The sequence below is a fragment of the Centruroides vittatus genome, unplaced genomic scaffold, assembly GCF_030686945.1.
Source record: "Centruroides vittatus isolate TY-2023 unplaced genomic scaffold, ASM3068694v2 contig_875, whole genome shotgun sequence".
Classification (NCBI taxonomy): domain Eukaryota; kingdom Metazoa; phylum Arthropoda; class Arachnida; order Scorpiones; family Buthidae; genus Centruroides; species Centruroides vittatus.
Window position 1 is genome coordinate 3,165,499 of NW_027122567.1, and position 16,636 is coordinate 3,182,134.

At 28.9% G+C, this 16,636-nt stretch overlaps 1 protein-coding gene and 1 non-coding gene across 3 annotated transcripts in view; one reads left to right on the forward strand and one right to left on the reverse strand.

The window, feature by feature from the left end:
• Nucleotides 1-4,669: 4,669 nt before the first annotated feature.
• TRNAK-CUU (transfer RNA lysine (anticodon CUU)) lies at nucleotides 4,670-4,742 on the reverse strand. Its single transcript has one exon. It is a non-coding gene; the product is annotated as a tRNA-Lys (tRNA).
• A 178-nt stretch (nucleotides 4,743-4,920) lies between these two features.
• The window catches only part of LOC136983035 (ankyrin repeat domain-containing protein 26-like), a 69,039-nt gene continuing 57,323 nt past the window's right edge, over nucleotides 4,921-16,636 (forward strand). Inside the window, exons 1-6 of one of the 2 annotated variants that reach the window (XM_067279648.1) lie at nucleotides 4,921-5,267; nucleotides 13,008-13,122; nucleotides 13,270-13,443; nucleotides 13,517-13,623; nucleotides 14,095-14,291; nucleotides 15,341-15,414. In XM_067279648.1, coding sequence (XP_067135749.1) covers nucleotides 5,050-5,267; nucleotides 13,008-13,122; nucleotides 13,270-13,443; nucleotides 13,517-13,623; nucleotides 14,095-14,291; nucleotides 15,341-15,414 — 885 coding nt within the window. In that variant the 5' untranslated portion in view covers nucleotides 4,921-5,049. The remainder of the gene's footprint in view (nucleotides 5,268-13,007; nucleotides 13,123-13,269; nucleotides 13,444-13,516; nucleotides 13,624-14,094; nucleotides 14,292-15,340; nucleotides 15,415-16,636) is intronic. The other variant, XM_067279649.1, reaches the window with a different exon arrangement.

Below are 16,636 nucleotides of genomic sequence, written 5' to 3' on the forward strand. Positions count from 1 at the left end.
ACAAGAATTTAACAATAGATATGCAATTATTAAAAATTCAGACAAATTCATATTGTTGTTTCTTTAGTTAAGAACTTGTTCTAATTACCAACACGTTGCTATTCAGAATGGGATTGAAATCGTGGTGGAGTCGTACATCAAAGGTCTTTGGTAGATACAAGAAGTAAGATTATTTCTTCAAAAATTTATTTTTATTGATAATTTTTTTAATTTAATATTAAGTTATACAATTTTTTCATTTCGGGTGTACTATAGATTACCACCTACGGAATTTCGGGTGTTTGGGTATATATCTGAACTCGGGGGACCGAGACGAGTTCAGCGGTACTTTACTTTTGGGCCGGAGGCAAAAAATAAGAAAGTTATCATACTTTTTTCGGCGATCGCGCGATGATCGGGAGTCGCGTCGCTCTCTCCGCTAAGCCTATCGCTTGTTTAACAGGCAGTCCGCAAGTTGGACATATATACCTTGAACAGTGGCAGATGTTGATCCACGAGCACACAGATCGTCTACAATTCGAGTTAAGTTCTTTTCGCAGATCCTCACTAGTTGATCTCGGGGGCTACGGCCCCTCAGTCTCGCTGTCTCTCGCGGTCGGCTAGTACTACGAACCGACCGCGCTATCGCGATCGGGAGTCGCGATGCTTGAACAAAAGGAAAAAAAGGAACTGGCGTTCGACTGTTCGTGCTCCCGACGGACTTCCCCCGGGAGGGAGCCGCCGGCAGGCCGCCGATTGTTTAACGTCACTAGTTATTGATTCACGATGGTTCTTTAACAAAAAAAAAAAAGAAAAAAAAAAAATGGAAGTGGCGTTCGACTGTTCGTGCAATTTCTTGCCTTTCAGCGTGTTTTTTTAATTTGTTTGCAGACTTTACCGCGAGATGGCAGCACTAGCAACTATGGTGCCGTCTGCATGAAAGCATTTAAAAAGTGTGATAACTTAAAAACTATGATAACTTTCTTATTTTTCGTCTCCGGTCCAAAAGTAGGGTATCGTTGAACTCGTCTCGGTCCCCTCAGTTCAGATATATACTCAATGTTATGAAATTCCATAGATAGTAATTTATAGTATCCCCAATATATTTTTTCGTACATAATCGGTAATCGGAACAAATCACTAATCTGAACAACCCCAGTCCCCAATTGATTCCGATTAACGACTTCTCTACTGTAATTCGATCTTTGATCGGTTTTTAACAATGGAGGTTTTTTTTTCGCTAGTTTCGCTTTAACAACTTGCTATTATAAATGTTTAATTTCAACCCGTTTTTGGGACCTCACACTATTTTCTAGATTAACAAACATTTCCAGGAATAAATTTTTGTTAAATACAAAATTCGAAAAAAAGAATATAAATTGCTAGTTACAAATACGTAAAAAATGTATGATTAATTCAGCTTAAATTAAATGCTCATTTCTAGAAAATACGGCAATTTCTTTAATAAAACGCAGAAGATTGGTTACAACAATTTCATCGAAACATTTAACTCTGTTTATGACTCAAAAATCAATCCAGAAAATGCGAATTATTTTAAAATGCAATGGACTAATAAAGACCAAAATATAAAATGTGAAGGAATAAAACAAACCGAGAAGATTATCCAAATAGTAATTGATGCTACTCCTACAATTGATTCTGCGATGATTCAATTACTGGTAACTGATGGTTCCTCGACTATTTCGAGAAAATTTGAAAAAAATACTACCCATTTAGAAAAATTTCTCGAAAAGAATAAAATTGTTGAGAAAAATTACAACGCAGAAACTATAGAAATTATTAACATGGGATCGGAATTATCTGAAATCGATCCAACTTCAACAGAATCTGAATCACGTACAGAGGAAAATTGCGATGAACTGAATTCAGAATTGTCTAAGAGAAGTGAAAAATCAGAAAGTGAGTTGAACAGAAAAAATACGGAAGATTTGAGAAATATTATTGAAAAGAATGATACTGAAATAAAGCAAAGTTCCACATCTAATAGTATTGAAAAAGTAGAGAAGAAAATACAAGTAGAAGTTTCAAATATAAAAGAGGTAAAAATATAAACGAAGTCTTCAATAATCTTGCCATTTTCAAGATATAATATTTATACTTACTAGCTTTCTGTAGCTAGACTCATTACACCGTTAAGAATACAGACAAGCTATGAAGTACTACCTCACTTTATTAACATTTCTTCTAATTGATATGCATTTAGGACACAGTCCCTCGGCCAACTTGTTATATCAGTATCAATAATAAAATTAGAAACCATTCATTTTAGTTACACACAGTATCATAAATCAGTGTAGCAATACATGTACCGTACCACTAAACTTACATAAACTACTGTATATAAACAATATTAAAGTTATCCTTTTAATTTGTTGAAAATAGTCCACGAATATAGAAATTGCTACATGCTGACTGTGGCAACATACTGTTTAATCAATATAAAACTGAATTACCAAATTCTTTTCAACTTACAAGAATTATAATATTCTTACATTTTCCACCAATTACTTCAAGGATAATTTTCAAGGTACAATTAAAATAATAAGAATGAGAACATGGTACCAAAATTACATTAAAATACATACATGTAAGGCATGGCTACATTACTTGTTATACCACATTACATACATATGGTAATGTGGTATAACAAGTGATGTAATGACTTCATAGCTTGTCTGTATTCTTAACGGTGTAACAAGTCTAGCTATAGAAAGCTATTATTAAACTTATAGTTAATATTATAAAATTTAATTAAATTTAAACTTTGATTTTATGTAAATTTTGTGTATTATTATTTTATTCTAGAATCGATCTATACTTGAATCAGAAAATCAGAATAAAAGCTGCGAAGAAAATATTAATATTTTACAAAAAGAAGCAATAAATCCATCACCAATAAATGAAGATGCATGGAATCAAAATTATTTAGGAAGTTGCAGAAATGAAGGGACGATTTGTGATTTCAAATCATTTTTAGAACTGCTGACAGAGCCGAATAATTTTGAAATATCGCCAGCAAATAGCGAATAAAATGTTTAAATAAATAGTATAAGTAATTTCAATTTAAGCATGCTCTGTAGTTTATGGAACTGATATAATGGTAGTAATTTATCAGAATAGAAAAATTGCTTTACAAAAAAAAAAACAGAAAAAAAATGTTATTTAAAATAATTCTTGCAATACTTGATCAATTTTATAACTTTATCCATTTAAATTATAAAATACAAAGTTTAGAATATTCATCATGATAATTTAATCACTGTGCGTCATAATGTTTCCTTTACGGTAAAAATGGCTCATCAATGGCCGAGTATATAAGAAACTAAACATTCGTCGCAGGTTCGGCCTCTCCTAAGGGCTGGCCATGTGGAGTTTTTCTTATTTTCTTCATGTGTTTAATACCAAAATAGGGAGCCAGTTTACCATAGAAAGTCCTCTCGGGAGGCACCCCTACATTGGCAGATCGCCCAAAGTTATTCCATCAAGCTAATCCAATCAGATTTTGAAAACGTATGCAAATAAATGCGATCAATTGGATTAGCTGGTTGCTATCCGATGTCCTACTAATCTGCTTTACTTTGTTGAAAAATTTTGTATTTTTTTCCTGTTAATTCTTTTTATTAATTAAACTTATTCAGCAGAAGCTTTAAATTTTTTCCGTTTTTCTCCCATTAAAATTTCAATGACGTGACACCATTTATGTTAAGAAATTTAAATTTCGAAACTAGACATGATTCGTTTATGTTTGCATCTAATTTTTACTTTTATGGCTGTTATACAGGGTTGTTTACTGGTGGCGTTCTGTAGTTTTTTTTTCTCCGGAAACCTTTATAGATAGAAAGATGGGACCAATAACCAAGTTTATAGAACAAACAAGAGGGCAAATTTGGTGACCTCGAAAATCAACGATTTTTTTTAATATAAAGAAATAGGGGGTGGGGTTTAATTATAAGGGATGTTTTTCACCCATTATATGGATAGTATGTAACAAAAGAAACACTTTTTATAACAGGTCGAATTTTCTTAAATCTAATGGTTTTATAGATTTAGAACGGAATTTTCTTAAATTTTCTTAAACCTAACCAAGATATCCGTTAATTTCTTCTAAAAATTTAATCTCGCCAAAAGAAGCACAAATTTCAAGCTAGATTTGGCCTCTATTTTTACGAATATATCGACTTCTTGATGTGTGAAAACACTGCTTTTGTTCCACGATGCAATAACTGGTGCCAGAGTCCCTCGAAGTTGAAGGATAAAAATTGGACGTAATATTAAGGCTATATATATATATATATATATATATATATATATATATATATACACACACATATTATGTAAATATCTTAAATCATTACAAGTGTAATAAATTTCATCTATTAATATAAAAATACAATTGATTGTAAATCACTATAAAAAACACCGCCATTTTTTGAGAAAAGACTAGTTAACTGTTAACAAAAAGGATAAAATTTGATTATTATTAACTTTGTGGTCTAACTAATAGAGGCAGAGCTTTGAGAAAAGGAGGAGAGATTAATGAAATGATCGAATTTCATACAATTAAATTCTTCCTTTCTCTCTCTACACTAAGAGGTCAACTTTTTAACTACAAAATGCTTCATATATTTTGTATCAAAAGCTACAAATAAAAAAAAAACAAAATATGAAACGCCCAACGTGGGGCTCGAACCCACGACCCTGAGATTAAGAGTCTCATGCTCTACCGACTGAGCTAGCCGGGCTTGGAGTAGCACGTTTCTTACAACCCATTTCAATTAATGTTCCAATTGAAATGATTCTAAGAAGTATATTAATACTTTGTATCTGAAATACTAATCGTTTCTATTATTAAAAATTTTTAAATATTTATTTTAAGTGTCCGATTATGTTTATATATGACGTCAAAAACTTAGTATTACATCACACAGAATATATTATGAATATTATGTGACGCATGCGTGCGTGTGTTATTCCATTTGAATTTTGTTTACGAATGGTGTGATGAGGTAACATTGCTGATCGGGGAAAAATACGACTGCACTCTTTCAAATGAAGAAATTGCTTCAATGGAAGAGAACTATCAAAGGAGAAAAGGAAAAGAAAAGAAATTCTTTATCTTATAACGAAAATGATGGTTATGCAATTGACTTAAAGCATAATGAAAGTAATTTGTCAAAATTACATCAAGCTTGCTGGACGGGAGATGAGGAGAAAGTGAAAAAACATTTAAAGAGATGTGACATTAATTTACAAGATGATGATAACAGGTGAGGACGGAGACACTTCAATTTTTAATGAAGAGTATTAGAATTATCAAGATATGTTGTCGTACTTAGTTACATTTAAAAAATTGAATATTCCAAAAGAACACTTTTATTTAAATAATTCTTTTTTTATATATATAAAATATAATTTATATTTTTTGAAAATTTAATCTAACATTCCTAATTATTTTTATGCATTATAATTTATTCACAAAAATAAATAATGTATGTAATGTAGCATGTAATGTGCATATTTACCAAAATATAACAGTTATTGTAATAGTGTGTAAATAAAATAAAACAATTTTTAAATATATATATATGTTTTTAATGATGAAAATAAAAATAGAAATGGATTTATTGATATTATAGAGTTTTATATATATATTGTAGCTGTTTATGTTAATGTCAAGAAAATGAAATGAAATATTTTTACATTTTAAGAAAAATATTTTCCTACACAATTCTAGAATAAATGAAATCTTAATATTCCAGAGATTTATCAGAATCTAACACAAAAAATATATTTTGTGTTTTGTCTATATATAATATATATATATATATATATATATATATATATATATATTTTTTTTTTTGTTAAAAAGAAGAATAATTCAGTATTTTAAATTTAACGTATTTAAAGTATTGTTTCAATTAAAAGATGCCATTTTTGTATATTTCGGAATGACTGTGAGTGCCATTGTTGCTATTTAAATAAATAAATATCATCGTATATTTTATACATAAATCATCAACATCTACAAACCCAATGTACATGTATGTATGTAATAAGCCAACAACTATGGGATTATATCGGGCTATTATATCGCAATTATTTTAATTTCCAGACTTTTCTAAATTATTTAATTTAATTATAATTATTAAATCTAATAACAGATGGTGTGTAATGCCATCCTCTAGTGACAAATAATTTAGTAATTAATCTAAAATAATTGTGATATAATCTGGTAGTTGTTGGCTTATCATTAAGGTCTGGATTTTTGGGTGTCGTGCCCGCTCGGCTTTGAAAGGGGCAGAGTGTAAAAAGACAAACTAAGTCGGTTTTAGTGCAGTAGGCCCACTCATTGCCAAATTGTTTAGCACCCAAATGCACCCAAATTGCAAACCTGCCCCCAAAATGGTAACTAGTACCCAAACGATATATTTTGCACCTAGCTTTTCCCTTTTTTATATTTTCAAAGAATATGTTGATAATTATCTCTTTTTTTGGTAGTTTTTATTCATTCGAGGGGAAAAACAAATTCATTAAACCGGACCACGTATGCTGAGGAAAAAAATACGATAATTAGCTTATTCTTTTCTTTTGTTGAGAGAAAAGGGGGTAAAGTGGAATTTTCTGGACTAAACAACTAAGCCTTAGGGTTGTTCTAAGACTGTAAACAGATTCACTGAAAATCTGCAACATGTATTTTCTTTTCTAAAAGAACAAGCTAGAAAATTCTGTATTGAAGTCACCTTACGCATTCCAATTTCCTTTGTTCGGTGTCGGCAACGTTAGAAAATGGCAAAATTGTCCACATCTAAACTGAACATTTTAGCAAATAAGTTTAAAGGTGAAGGCGTATGCACAGACGGAAAAGTTCTTTGTTGTTCCATTTGCAATTATGTGATTTCGGTATACAATGTAAAATGTGTTACGCTATGTGAAACAAGAAATGAAAATCAGGCGACACATGAGTTCGAAAAAGCATAGAGAAGGAAAACAAAAAAGGAGAAATTTCCAGCAGATATTTATAGGGGCTTCATTTCAAAGAGGAGAAGAATCTCAGAAGGTTAATAATACGTTTTATGCAGATTTAATGACCACTCTTCTGCAGGCAAATATATCCTTATATAAGATCCTTTGTCATTTCTCCAGAAATATACGGAAAAGCTTGTGCACTCAGGAAAAACTGCATAAAACCAGTTTATGATCAAACAATATCTAAAATCCTGGATGTTGTCGGAGACAATCCTGTAATGTTTATACTGGAAGAAACAACGATTCCACAAAATGTACGTGCTGAATGTTCTTTGTTGCACCACTGACCGGATAATATGTACAACCAAAGTTGTTCAAAATGTACCAACTTGAAAATACGAACTCAACTACAGTGTCCTATGCTTTTACTATGTCAGTTTTACAATAACAAAAGTACTTGTATGTAAAGAAAATAAACTTTATTAGAATAAATTAAAATTTTATTTAATTTTTTCTATATTATATTGATAAAATATAAAATTCTAGAAGTAATCATCTACATATTTGTTTTTTTTAAAATAAAATTCTGAAAATTTGTCAACATTTTCAAAATTTTATTTTTAGTTTCAGACGATGATTTGCATTTTTTACAAGTTATAAAACAGTGTGTGAAAATTTGTTATGAAATGTCATTTATTTATTTTCTGTAATATAAGTATAATAAAATATTGTTTTTAAAATGTTATTTATAAAATAAATATTTAAAGTAGAAAAAATATTTTTTATTGCTGTATTTGCTTTAAACGGTATAAAACAATTTGTTTCAAACAAAACAAACCAAGTACAGTACATTGATATTAGATAAAATGTGTTACTACTGATATGATTCATTACAGTAGATCAGGTTTCAACTATAGCCTAATAAAATTCTTTTGATTGTACTGTATGTATAATCTGTTATAAAATTGTTTATAAAGATATTAATTTTTATAGATATCTTTAATTAAAAATTATAAATTAATGAAAACTATTCAAATAATATGAAGTTACAGTATTTATCACTTTAACTATTTTTATGTATATAAAGTTTTCTGAAAAGTAACTTTTAATTATTTTTGTTTTTATTAAATATTACATTTTTTTAAAGTTAATTATTTTTTAAAAATTTCAAAATAAAATATTATTAGGAAGAAATACTAAATTCATGAATCATATCTTATGATCAGGACTATGTCAAAACAAATGTTTGACACAATGTTTGGTTGCTGAATTTAGCATTTTTTCTTAATTTTCAATATGGTGCCAAATACAAATGTTTTTTCTGTTATTGACAATAGCATTTTTCATTACTTTTTCTAGCTAATAAAAATAAAATATGCACATAGTTTATGTACCTATTTTATTTAAGAATGTGCATTATTTTGCTCAAGATTTTCAAATTTATAAACATTTATAAAATACAAAATTTATACAAATACAAAGAAAGTAACATTTTTTATTATACTTATAAAATAAAATTTCAGTTTAATACAGTATTTAAAATTTTCATTTAAGAAACTTTGTTTTATACAAATAATACATTAGGTATAGTAGTGTAACCAAGAAGAGACCTCCTTAGCTTTGTAAATAAATAAGTAAAGAAAAAAGTCAAATAAATACAGGAAAAAGATTGAATGCAACAAATGCACTGATACACATGTATACACAATATCTAAGAGGTTGCTCTTCACCTGTAGTTCTAGTGGCTATATAAACAATGGGCGGGTTGAATGTAGGCTTGGACATTCTAACTTGTCTTCCCTAATGTCAGTTCTAGTTATACTGCTGATTAGATAAATCAAAAATATTTATAGTATTTTTCTATTATTTGAAAAATGAAGAATATATATTTTTATCATTGCATTCAATTTAAATAAATTCATGTAAAACAATATTCTTATAGTTCTAGAAACATTGAGATGCAAGAAGTTTTTTATTTAAGCATAGTGTGTTTATTTACTACCTGTGTTATTTGTAGTCTTTATGTCTATCGAAGATTCTACCACTTCTTCAATATACTAGGAGATTTCCCCTGACTACTTAGTCCTACCTTTGGTATTTTAAATTGTTGGGTTGTTTGGAAAATAATTTGGTTTTTTTTTTATGGGAAAAAAACAATTTTCTTATAATATATAAATATTTTATTGAATTATTATGCCATTTTGGTCAAATACCTGTTGCCATCTTTCTGGTAGTAGCATGATTCCACATTCATAAAAATTTTGATCTTTGCTTACAAAAAACTGATTCAAGTGATTTTTTTACATCCTCATTTGAAGTAAATGTTTTACTGTTTAAAAAATTTTGTAAAGACCGGAACAAGCAATAATCCGAGGGTTCCAGATCTGGCAAATATGGTGGGTGTGATAGTACATCCCATCCAAGCTGTAACAGTTTCTGATGAGTTACCAAACTTGTATGAAATTTGGCATTATCATGGTAAAACACTACACTTTGTTTGTTGATCAATTCTGGCCTTTTGTGTTTAATGATATTACTCAATTTGTTTACTCAATGGCAGTACACTTCCAAATCAATTGTTAAATTATCTGGTGAAAGCTAAAGAAAAAAAAAATTTCTTAAAATCCCACCAAAGAGAGCATCTCTCTTTAAGAACATGTGGAACCCATATATTGAGCTTTGAAACGAAACCAATTTGTTTCAAGTAATCATAAGTGGTTCAATTCAACAAATTTAATATCTTAGTGATTTGACGTGGTTTTATTCGGCAGTTTGCTTCAATCAGAACCTTTATTTTGTTTTCATTGGGTTCAACTGGCCATCCAGAACATGGTGCATCTTCAATATTGAAATTGCCAGAACAAAATTTTGTGAACCAGTTTTAGCACTATCTTTCTCTCAAAACATCTCCATACATGTACCACAATTTTTTCTTGCTTACACAGCATTTTGATTTTTTGGTAATAAAAAAGCAAAATATATTGAAAATGATGTTTTTGATTTTCCATATTTGAAGGGACACCAAAAAAAAAAAAAACCAATTGTACAGAATCAAACAAAATTTTTTACAAATAAGCCTTAAAATGTCAGCTGTCAAAATATATAATGAAAATGTGATTTAAAATGAAATTGGCTGGTAAAAATACAACTAATTCCTTTTGTAATAAAAAAAACAAAATTACTTTCCAAACAACCCAATAATTAATTTATAAGAATTTATATATTATTTACAACTATTTAATCTAGATATAAAAAGTAAAAAGTCTAGAAAACTAATTGATAGTGAGACAAAAGACTAATGTAATTTAAAGTAATGCTAGCATATTAATAATTATAAACTTTTTCAAAAATAAATAGATAATACTTAAAATCTCCATTTATATATCATTTGCTCTAAGATGACCAATTTTAAAATTTGATGTCTTTAAGAGAAATAAAAGAAATTGTTTTAATACTAAAAATATACTTTTATTCCACTATGTATGCGCCATTGTTTTTAATGACGTGTTGCCATCTATGGGGCAGCTTCATGATACCCTCTTCGTAGAACTTTCCAGTTTTTTCCGCGAAAAACTGATCCACGTGGTTTTTGCAAGCTTCCAAACTATCAAAGTTTTTATCATGAAGGGAATTTTGTAGAGAACGGAACAAATGGTAGTCCGACGGGGCAAGGTCGGGTGAGTAAGGGGGTGGGGTAAAACATCCCAGCCTAGTTCCAATAATTTTTGGCGTGTTCGTAAAGACGTGTGAGGTCTGGCATTATCTTGGTGAAACACAATGCCTTTTCTATTGGCCAGTTCCGGACGTTTTTCTTTAATTGCCATGTTCAGCTTATCCAATTGGGAACAATACTTATCAGAATCAATTGTTTGATTCTGTGGAAGCAGCTCATAGTACAGGATTCCTTTCCAATCCCACCAGACAGTGAGCATGACCTTCTTTGGATGAAGACCGGCCTTTGGAGTTTTTAATGGTGATTCATTTTTCTTACCCCACGATCGTTTTCGGCTGATGTTGTTATAAATGATCCACTTTTCATCACCTGTCACTAAACGCTTCAAAAAAGGGTCATTTTCATTTCGTTTTTCAAGAGAATCACAAATGGAGATGCGATCCAGTAAGTTTTTTTCCGTTAAGTCGTGAGGTATCCAAATGTCATAACGATTCACGTATCCGAGCTTCTTTAGATGTTGAAATACAGTACTGTTTGATGACTTCACTATGTCTGCAATCTCTCGAGTTGTGTAATGAGGGTTTTCATCCAATAATGCTTTGATTTGGTCCTCTTCAATAACAGGAGGTCTTCCTGAGCGAGGAGCATCTTCAAGGCTGAAATTACCCGTTTTAAATTTTGCAAACCACTTTCGAACAGTTGATTCTGATACAGCACTCTCACCATAAACATCACATATCTTTTTTGCTGTTTGTACAGCATTTTTGCGTTTACGAAAAAAGAAAAGAAACAAGTGTCGATAATGCACGTTGTTCGCATCCATTTTTGCAATGAGCCAAATTAAACGCTATTTGAATAATCTTAACGGTTTTTTTGTAACGGACGCGTCTCAAGGTCATTTATCGTAATATTCATTGGTTTGTACAATTCTAATCATTTGTAATGCTAGTCATATCAAGAATGTATCAACTTTTTCAAAAATAAATAGATAATACTTAAAATCTCCATTTATATATCATTTGCTCTAAGATGACCAATTTTAAAATTTGATGTCTTATAGAACACAAATTATTCGGATTTTTTTGAAATTTTGAATTTATATAATATGCTGGAGATCCTTGTATCAATGGACTATTACTTTTCATTTGATTTATCACTGGACTTCTATTCTATCACCTTTTTTTTCTGGAATGAAATCTGCTTTCACTCAGTTATATCAGTGAGTGAGGCTAATATATCTGTAAAGCATTAAAATTCCATAAAATTATTCTTTGAAGTTAATGAACATTGTCACCTCAATGTTCCCTCTGAAATTTTTCTAATTTTTGATAATCCTTTTGCAAAATGAAGATCTCATTCACTATTGTTGTGGCTTATATGTATCTGTAACCATTTCTCAGTTAATGTATTTTTCTTTGCTATAATGTCCTAAATTAGCAAGTCATTATATGATACAAAAAAAAAAAAAAAATTATATATGCTTAATGAAAAGAGAGGATTTTAATTTGTAATAATGGCAAGCATTCCCATAGAAGCAACTTTAGTTGGCCATTTTCTTCTTGAAGCAGACAAAAGCAAGTTAATTAGTTTACATTACTAAATTAATATTAATTTAATAATGTTGGAAAGAGGGGATCGAAAGGATAAAAGAATGAGGTCTGTCACATCTGGTGCAAAGGCAAGCAAATGCACCCACAGTCAATGCAAACACGAACTCCCATCACTTACTGTATATCTATAAGTATCCCCTACAACCTCATGAATGAATTATGATACAAAAGTAAAAATATCAGGAAAATCTCATTCTAAGCTCCTTTCCTCATTGCTCCAACACACATGGGCAGTTTTTCCCTGTAGCAACCCATCCTTTTGCCATTTCTGTTTGTTATCACCATTTCTTCAGATTGTTATCACCATTTCTTTAAAACTTTTGGAAAATGTGAAAACAGTGATTAATTAACAGTGGAAACACTGCATCCATTGCTATTGTATTTCATTCAAATCATTTGCATATCAATTGCATTCATATTTTATCTCTGTTAAAAATATGAATTTTTGGGATATATCAGTCAATCATTTGTAGATACTCAATGCAGAAAAAAATTATTTCTATACTATAGAAAGGAATATGAATAGATTTCATAAGCATTAAATGTATCTAACCATAAAAATCAAAATGAACAATGTTGACAATGAAATGATAATTTGTTTATTTACATAATTTTGTATCCCTTGATTGATTCTTCTGTTCACATTCGAGTGGATGTAAATCTATTTTTACATATGTTCTATGTGCATTTTATTTATAAATTAAATAGAAAACCATCAAAATTAAATGTAAACTCTTAATTATATTTCTTTTCTTTAGAACTCCTGTTCATTTGGCTGCTGCCAGAGGACATAAAAATGTACTTATGACTTTGTTAGAAAACAATGCCAAGGTTAATATACAAGATAGTCAAGGAAGAACTCCTCTCATGAAAGTAATATAAACAGTTCTTAATTATTATTAGTATTAGTAGTATTAGTATTAGTAGTATTAGTAGTAGTAGTAGTAGTATTTATTTGTAAATTTCTAATTTGTATAATTTTTTACAATATAATTCATTAACTGAATTTATTATTTTTAGATAGTAGAATGTGGCCATATAGATTTAGTTGTAATGCTTTTGGAATATGGAGTTGACATTAACATTCCTGATTATCATGGAGATACTGCATTACATATTTCTATAGACAAGGAACAAAGTGCCATAACAATGATTTTACTACAGCATAAAGCTGAAGTTAATGTTAAGAATGATGTAAGTAATTTAAAAATTAACAAAATTCTGGTGAGTATTTTTAATTAATATATTTAAAATGTTTTAAATTTAGGATGGGAAAACACCATTACATCTTGCTTGCTGCAAAAAGCAACTAGATGTTGTTAAAATTCTTCTTCAAAGAGGAGCTGATGTTAATGAGACAGATAAAAAATTACAGTAAGATATTAAATTTTCAAATAATATAAATAAATAAGTTTATATTCCAAAAAATTACGTACCCAGAACCTTTGACGATATTGTATGAGTTACCACACCGTAACTCAAACGTTTTCAAACTCCTTCTGGGCTCTACTTCAGGTTCCAAATCAAGAATCGAACTTCCATCTAGAAACGATTTGGAACCTGAAGCAGAGCCCAGAAGGGGTTCAAAAACATTTGAGTGACGATATTTATGAGTTACCACATCGTAAAAGGTTCTGGGTATGTAATTTTTTGGAAGTAATTCTGGTGTGGTGAGTAGTGAGTTACTTAAGTTTATATTATTTTAACAATTAAATGATCATCATTTAAAGTACTTTTTGTATATAAAGGTTTTAGAAAAACTTATTTTATTAAACTTAAAATAGTAAAGTTTGTGAATAAGTACAATTTGATGATGTTTTGTTAATTTACAAAACTATTATACAGGACTCCCCTTATATTGGCTTGCAAAGCCAAATCATCTGCAATCATTTCACTTCTTTTAAAAAATAATGCCAAATGTTTATTAACTGATTTTACTGGTCAGTCAGCTCTTGATTATGCCTACGCTACAGGAAATTCTGAAATGATTGATATACTTAATCAATATAAAACTGAAGAAGCGTCTACTACAGATAGTCAAGGTAATTTTTCTGTCATATAAGTTTATAAAATATTTTGATAAAATGTTAATTTATTATTCTCAATATGTTTCTAGTTACAACATTTTATTCATAATTCTTTCATTTAAAACTTATTTGTTGTATTAAATATTTCAGAAAATTTACTTTTTCTACTTATGATACTTTTTCTGTAGAGTGGTTTCACTACATATATATATAAAAATGCATAACAGAACATATACTTAATAATCCTAAATTCAAGTAATCAAAAATATAAAATAATATATAAAAAATATTGTTTATGAATAAAGAAATGTTAAAATTTTTTAAGTACATAAATGGATATCTTTTTATATTTTTAAACATTTTCTTGTACATTAAGAAAACGTTTTTTAATTTTTAATTAAATAAAAAATTAATCAGATGTAACATTTTAGATTGTTTTTATCATATAAATTTTGTTTATTTAGTTGTATTTTGTCAATTTTCAATGAAATTAGAAAAGTATCTTGATATGGCTTCAAAGTGATAAAAATTGAGTCAGAGATCAGATCCAAAAAATATATGCTTTTATTGACATTGGAAATGCATTTTGGACTTGTAGTCCCTCATCAGTCTAACCACCTTGCGTAGATGACTATTGGCAGAATTTCTGGCGCATATTTTTTGGATCTGGTCTCTGACTGTTTTCATCATTTGACCTACAAGATGTGATAAGTCTAAAAATTAATCAACTTTAGGCCATATCAAGATACATTAATCAGACAACAAGCAAAAATAATTAGAAAAGGAGTTGATTCATTTTATTTTTATGTTGGTAAAACAAATCATACAGTTTTGTATTTGAAATTGTGCCTTTATCTTGATCTCTATTGAGAATAATTATATATTACTTAAAATTATTTATGATTATTTATGGAATAATAACAATACATAAGATTTAAAATAATTTGTTCATATTATTCAATTTTTAAAAAATACATTAACCCATATTGTGTTAAAATTTATTTCATGTATAAAATTTATACATACACTATATATATATATATATATGTTATTTTTAAATTTAGGTATAAATGAACATGATGTACAAAAGGAAGAGAATGTTGAAGATTCCTGGAAGGATGTTGATATTTCAACAAAAGTAAGATAATTTTTAAATTATTTTCTCTGAAAAATAAAATTAAAATTGTGTAAAATCAATCAATCAAAACTTTATTTTGCAATAGGAAATTTTCCCTGTTGCAGGGGGAAGTACATTTTAGTTTATTATAATATATATTATTAAAATAGTTAACAAAATAATAGTTATAATAGTTGTTTTACAATAACTTACATTGTAGTTTAGCTTTGATATATTTAACAATGAGTTAGATTACATTTCACTTAACAACAATAATAATGCGACGGTATATATAATAAGCATTATTTTTTAGTTTAGTTTGACAAGTCTAATTAGTTAGCATTTTTATGCTCTTATTAAAGAAATTGTATATTTTATATAGGTCTATTTTGTCTATATTACTTAGGTTGTTTCTATAATTTTGTGTTGGTTTGCCTTGTATAAGTTGAGTAATATTGAGGGAATTACGTATTTGTGCGAGACTTTGACAATTAAAGAGTAGATGTTCCATCGAAAAATCACTAGATTTGCACCATAAACAGTTATTACTTGATAGGTTGATATAGGTGTGATTAATATAGAGAGAGTATTTATTTAGATGTAGTTGTGCTATCAATCTTTTTACATTGAGATTTGTTGGTTTCATCATATATGGTTGTGAAGAGGGTATATTATATATTTCTTGATACCAAGGATGATAGAGGCTGTGATTCAAGCTGATTTGATCAGAGTTTATAGACTGGGAAATTGCTGATTCCATCAATATAGTATATCCATATTTCCAATCCATGATATTATCTTTGAACAATAAAGTAGATATTCCAGAGGAATTTAGAATATGGTTTAATTTAGTTTGCCAAAGATGTGAAGTAGTTGTTTTTTTTACTATGTTTAATAAGTTTTTGATGTAAAAATGAGATATTACTGTCGCTCTTAAATTTTAATTGATAATAGAATCTAATTATTCGTTTTAAGAAAAGAGGATAAGAACATATTTGGTTAGTTTCATGTCGGATTGCATAACTAGGTACAGTTCTTTCTAGCTGAAAGAGATAACAGAGGAAGTATATGGAAGGTTTCTAATTTATATAGATAATCCAGACCCCAGATTGGTGAAGCATAGTAAATAATTGGATTGATGATTGAATTATATAGTTTTATATGGATAGATAAGTTGGAGGTTTTCAAGCTTGAGAATAAATATAAAAGATTATCAATAGCAAGTTTTACTTTATTATTTAGA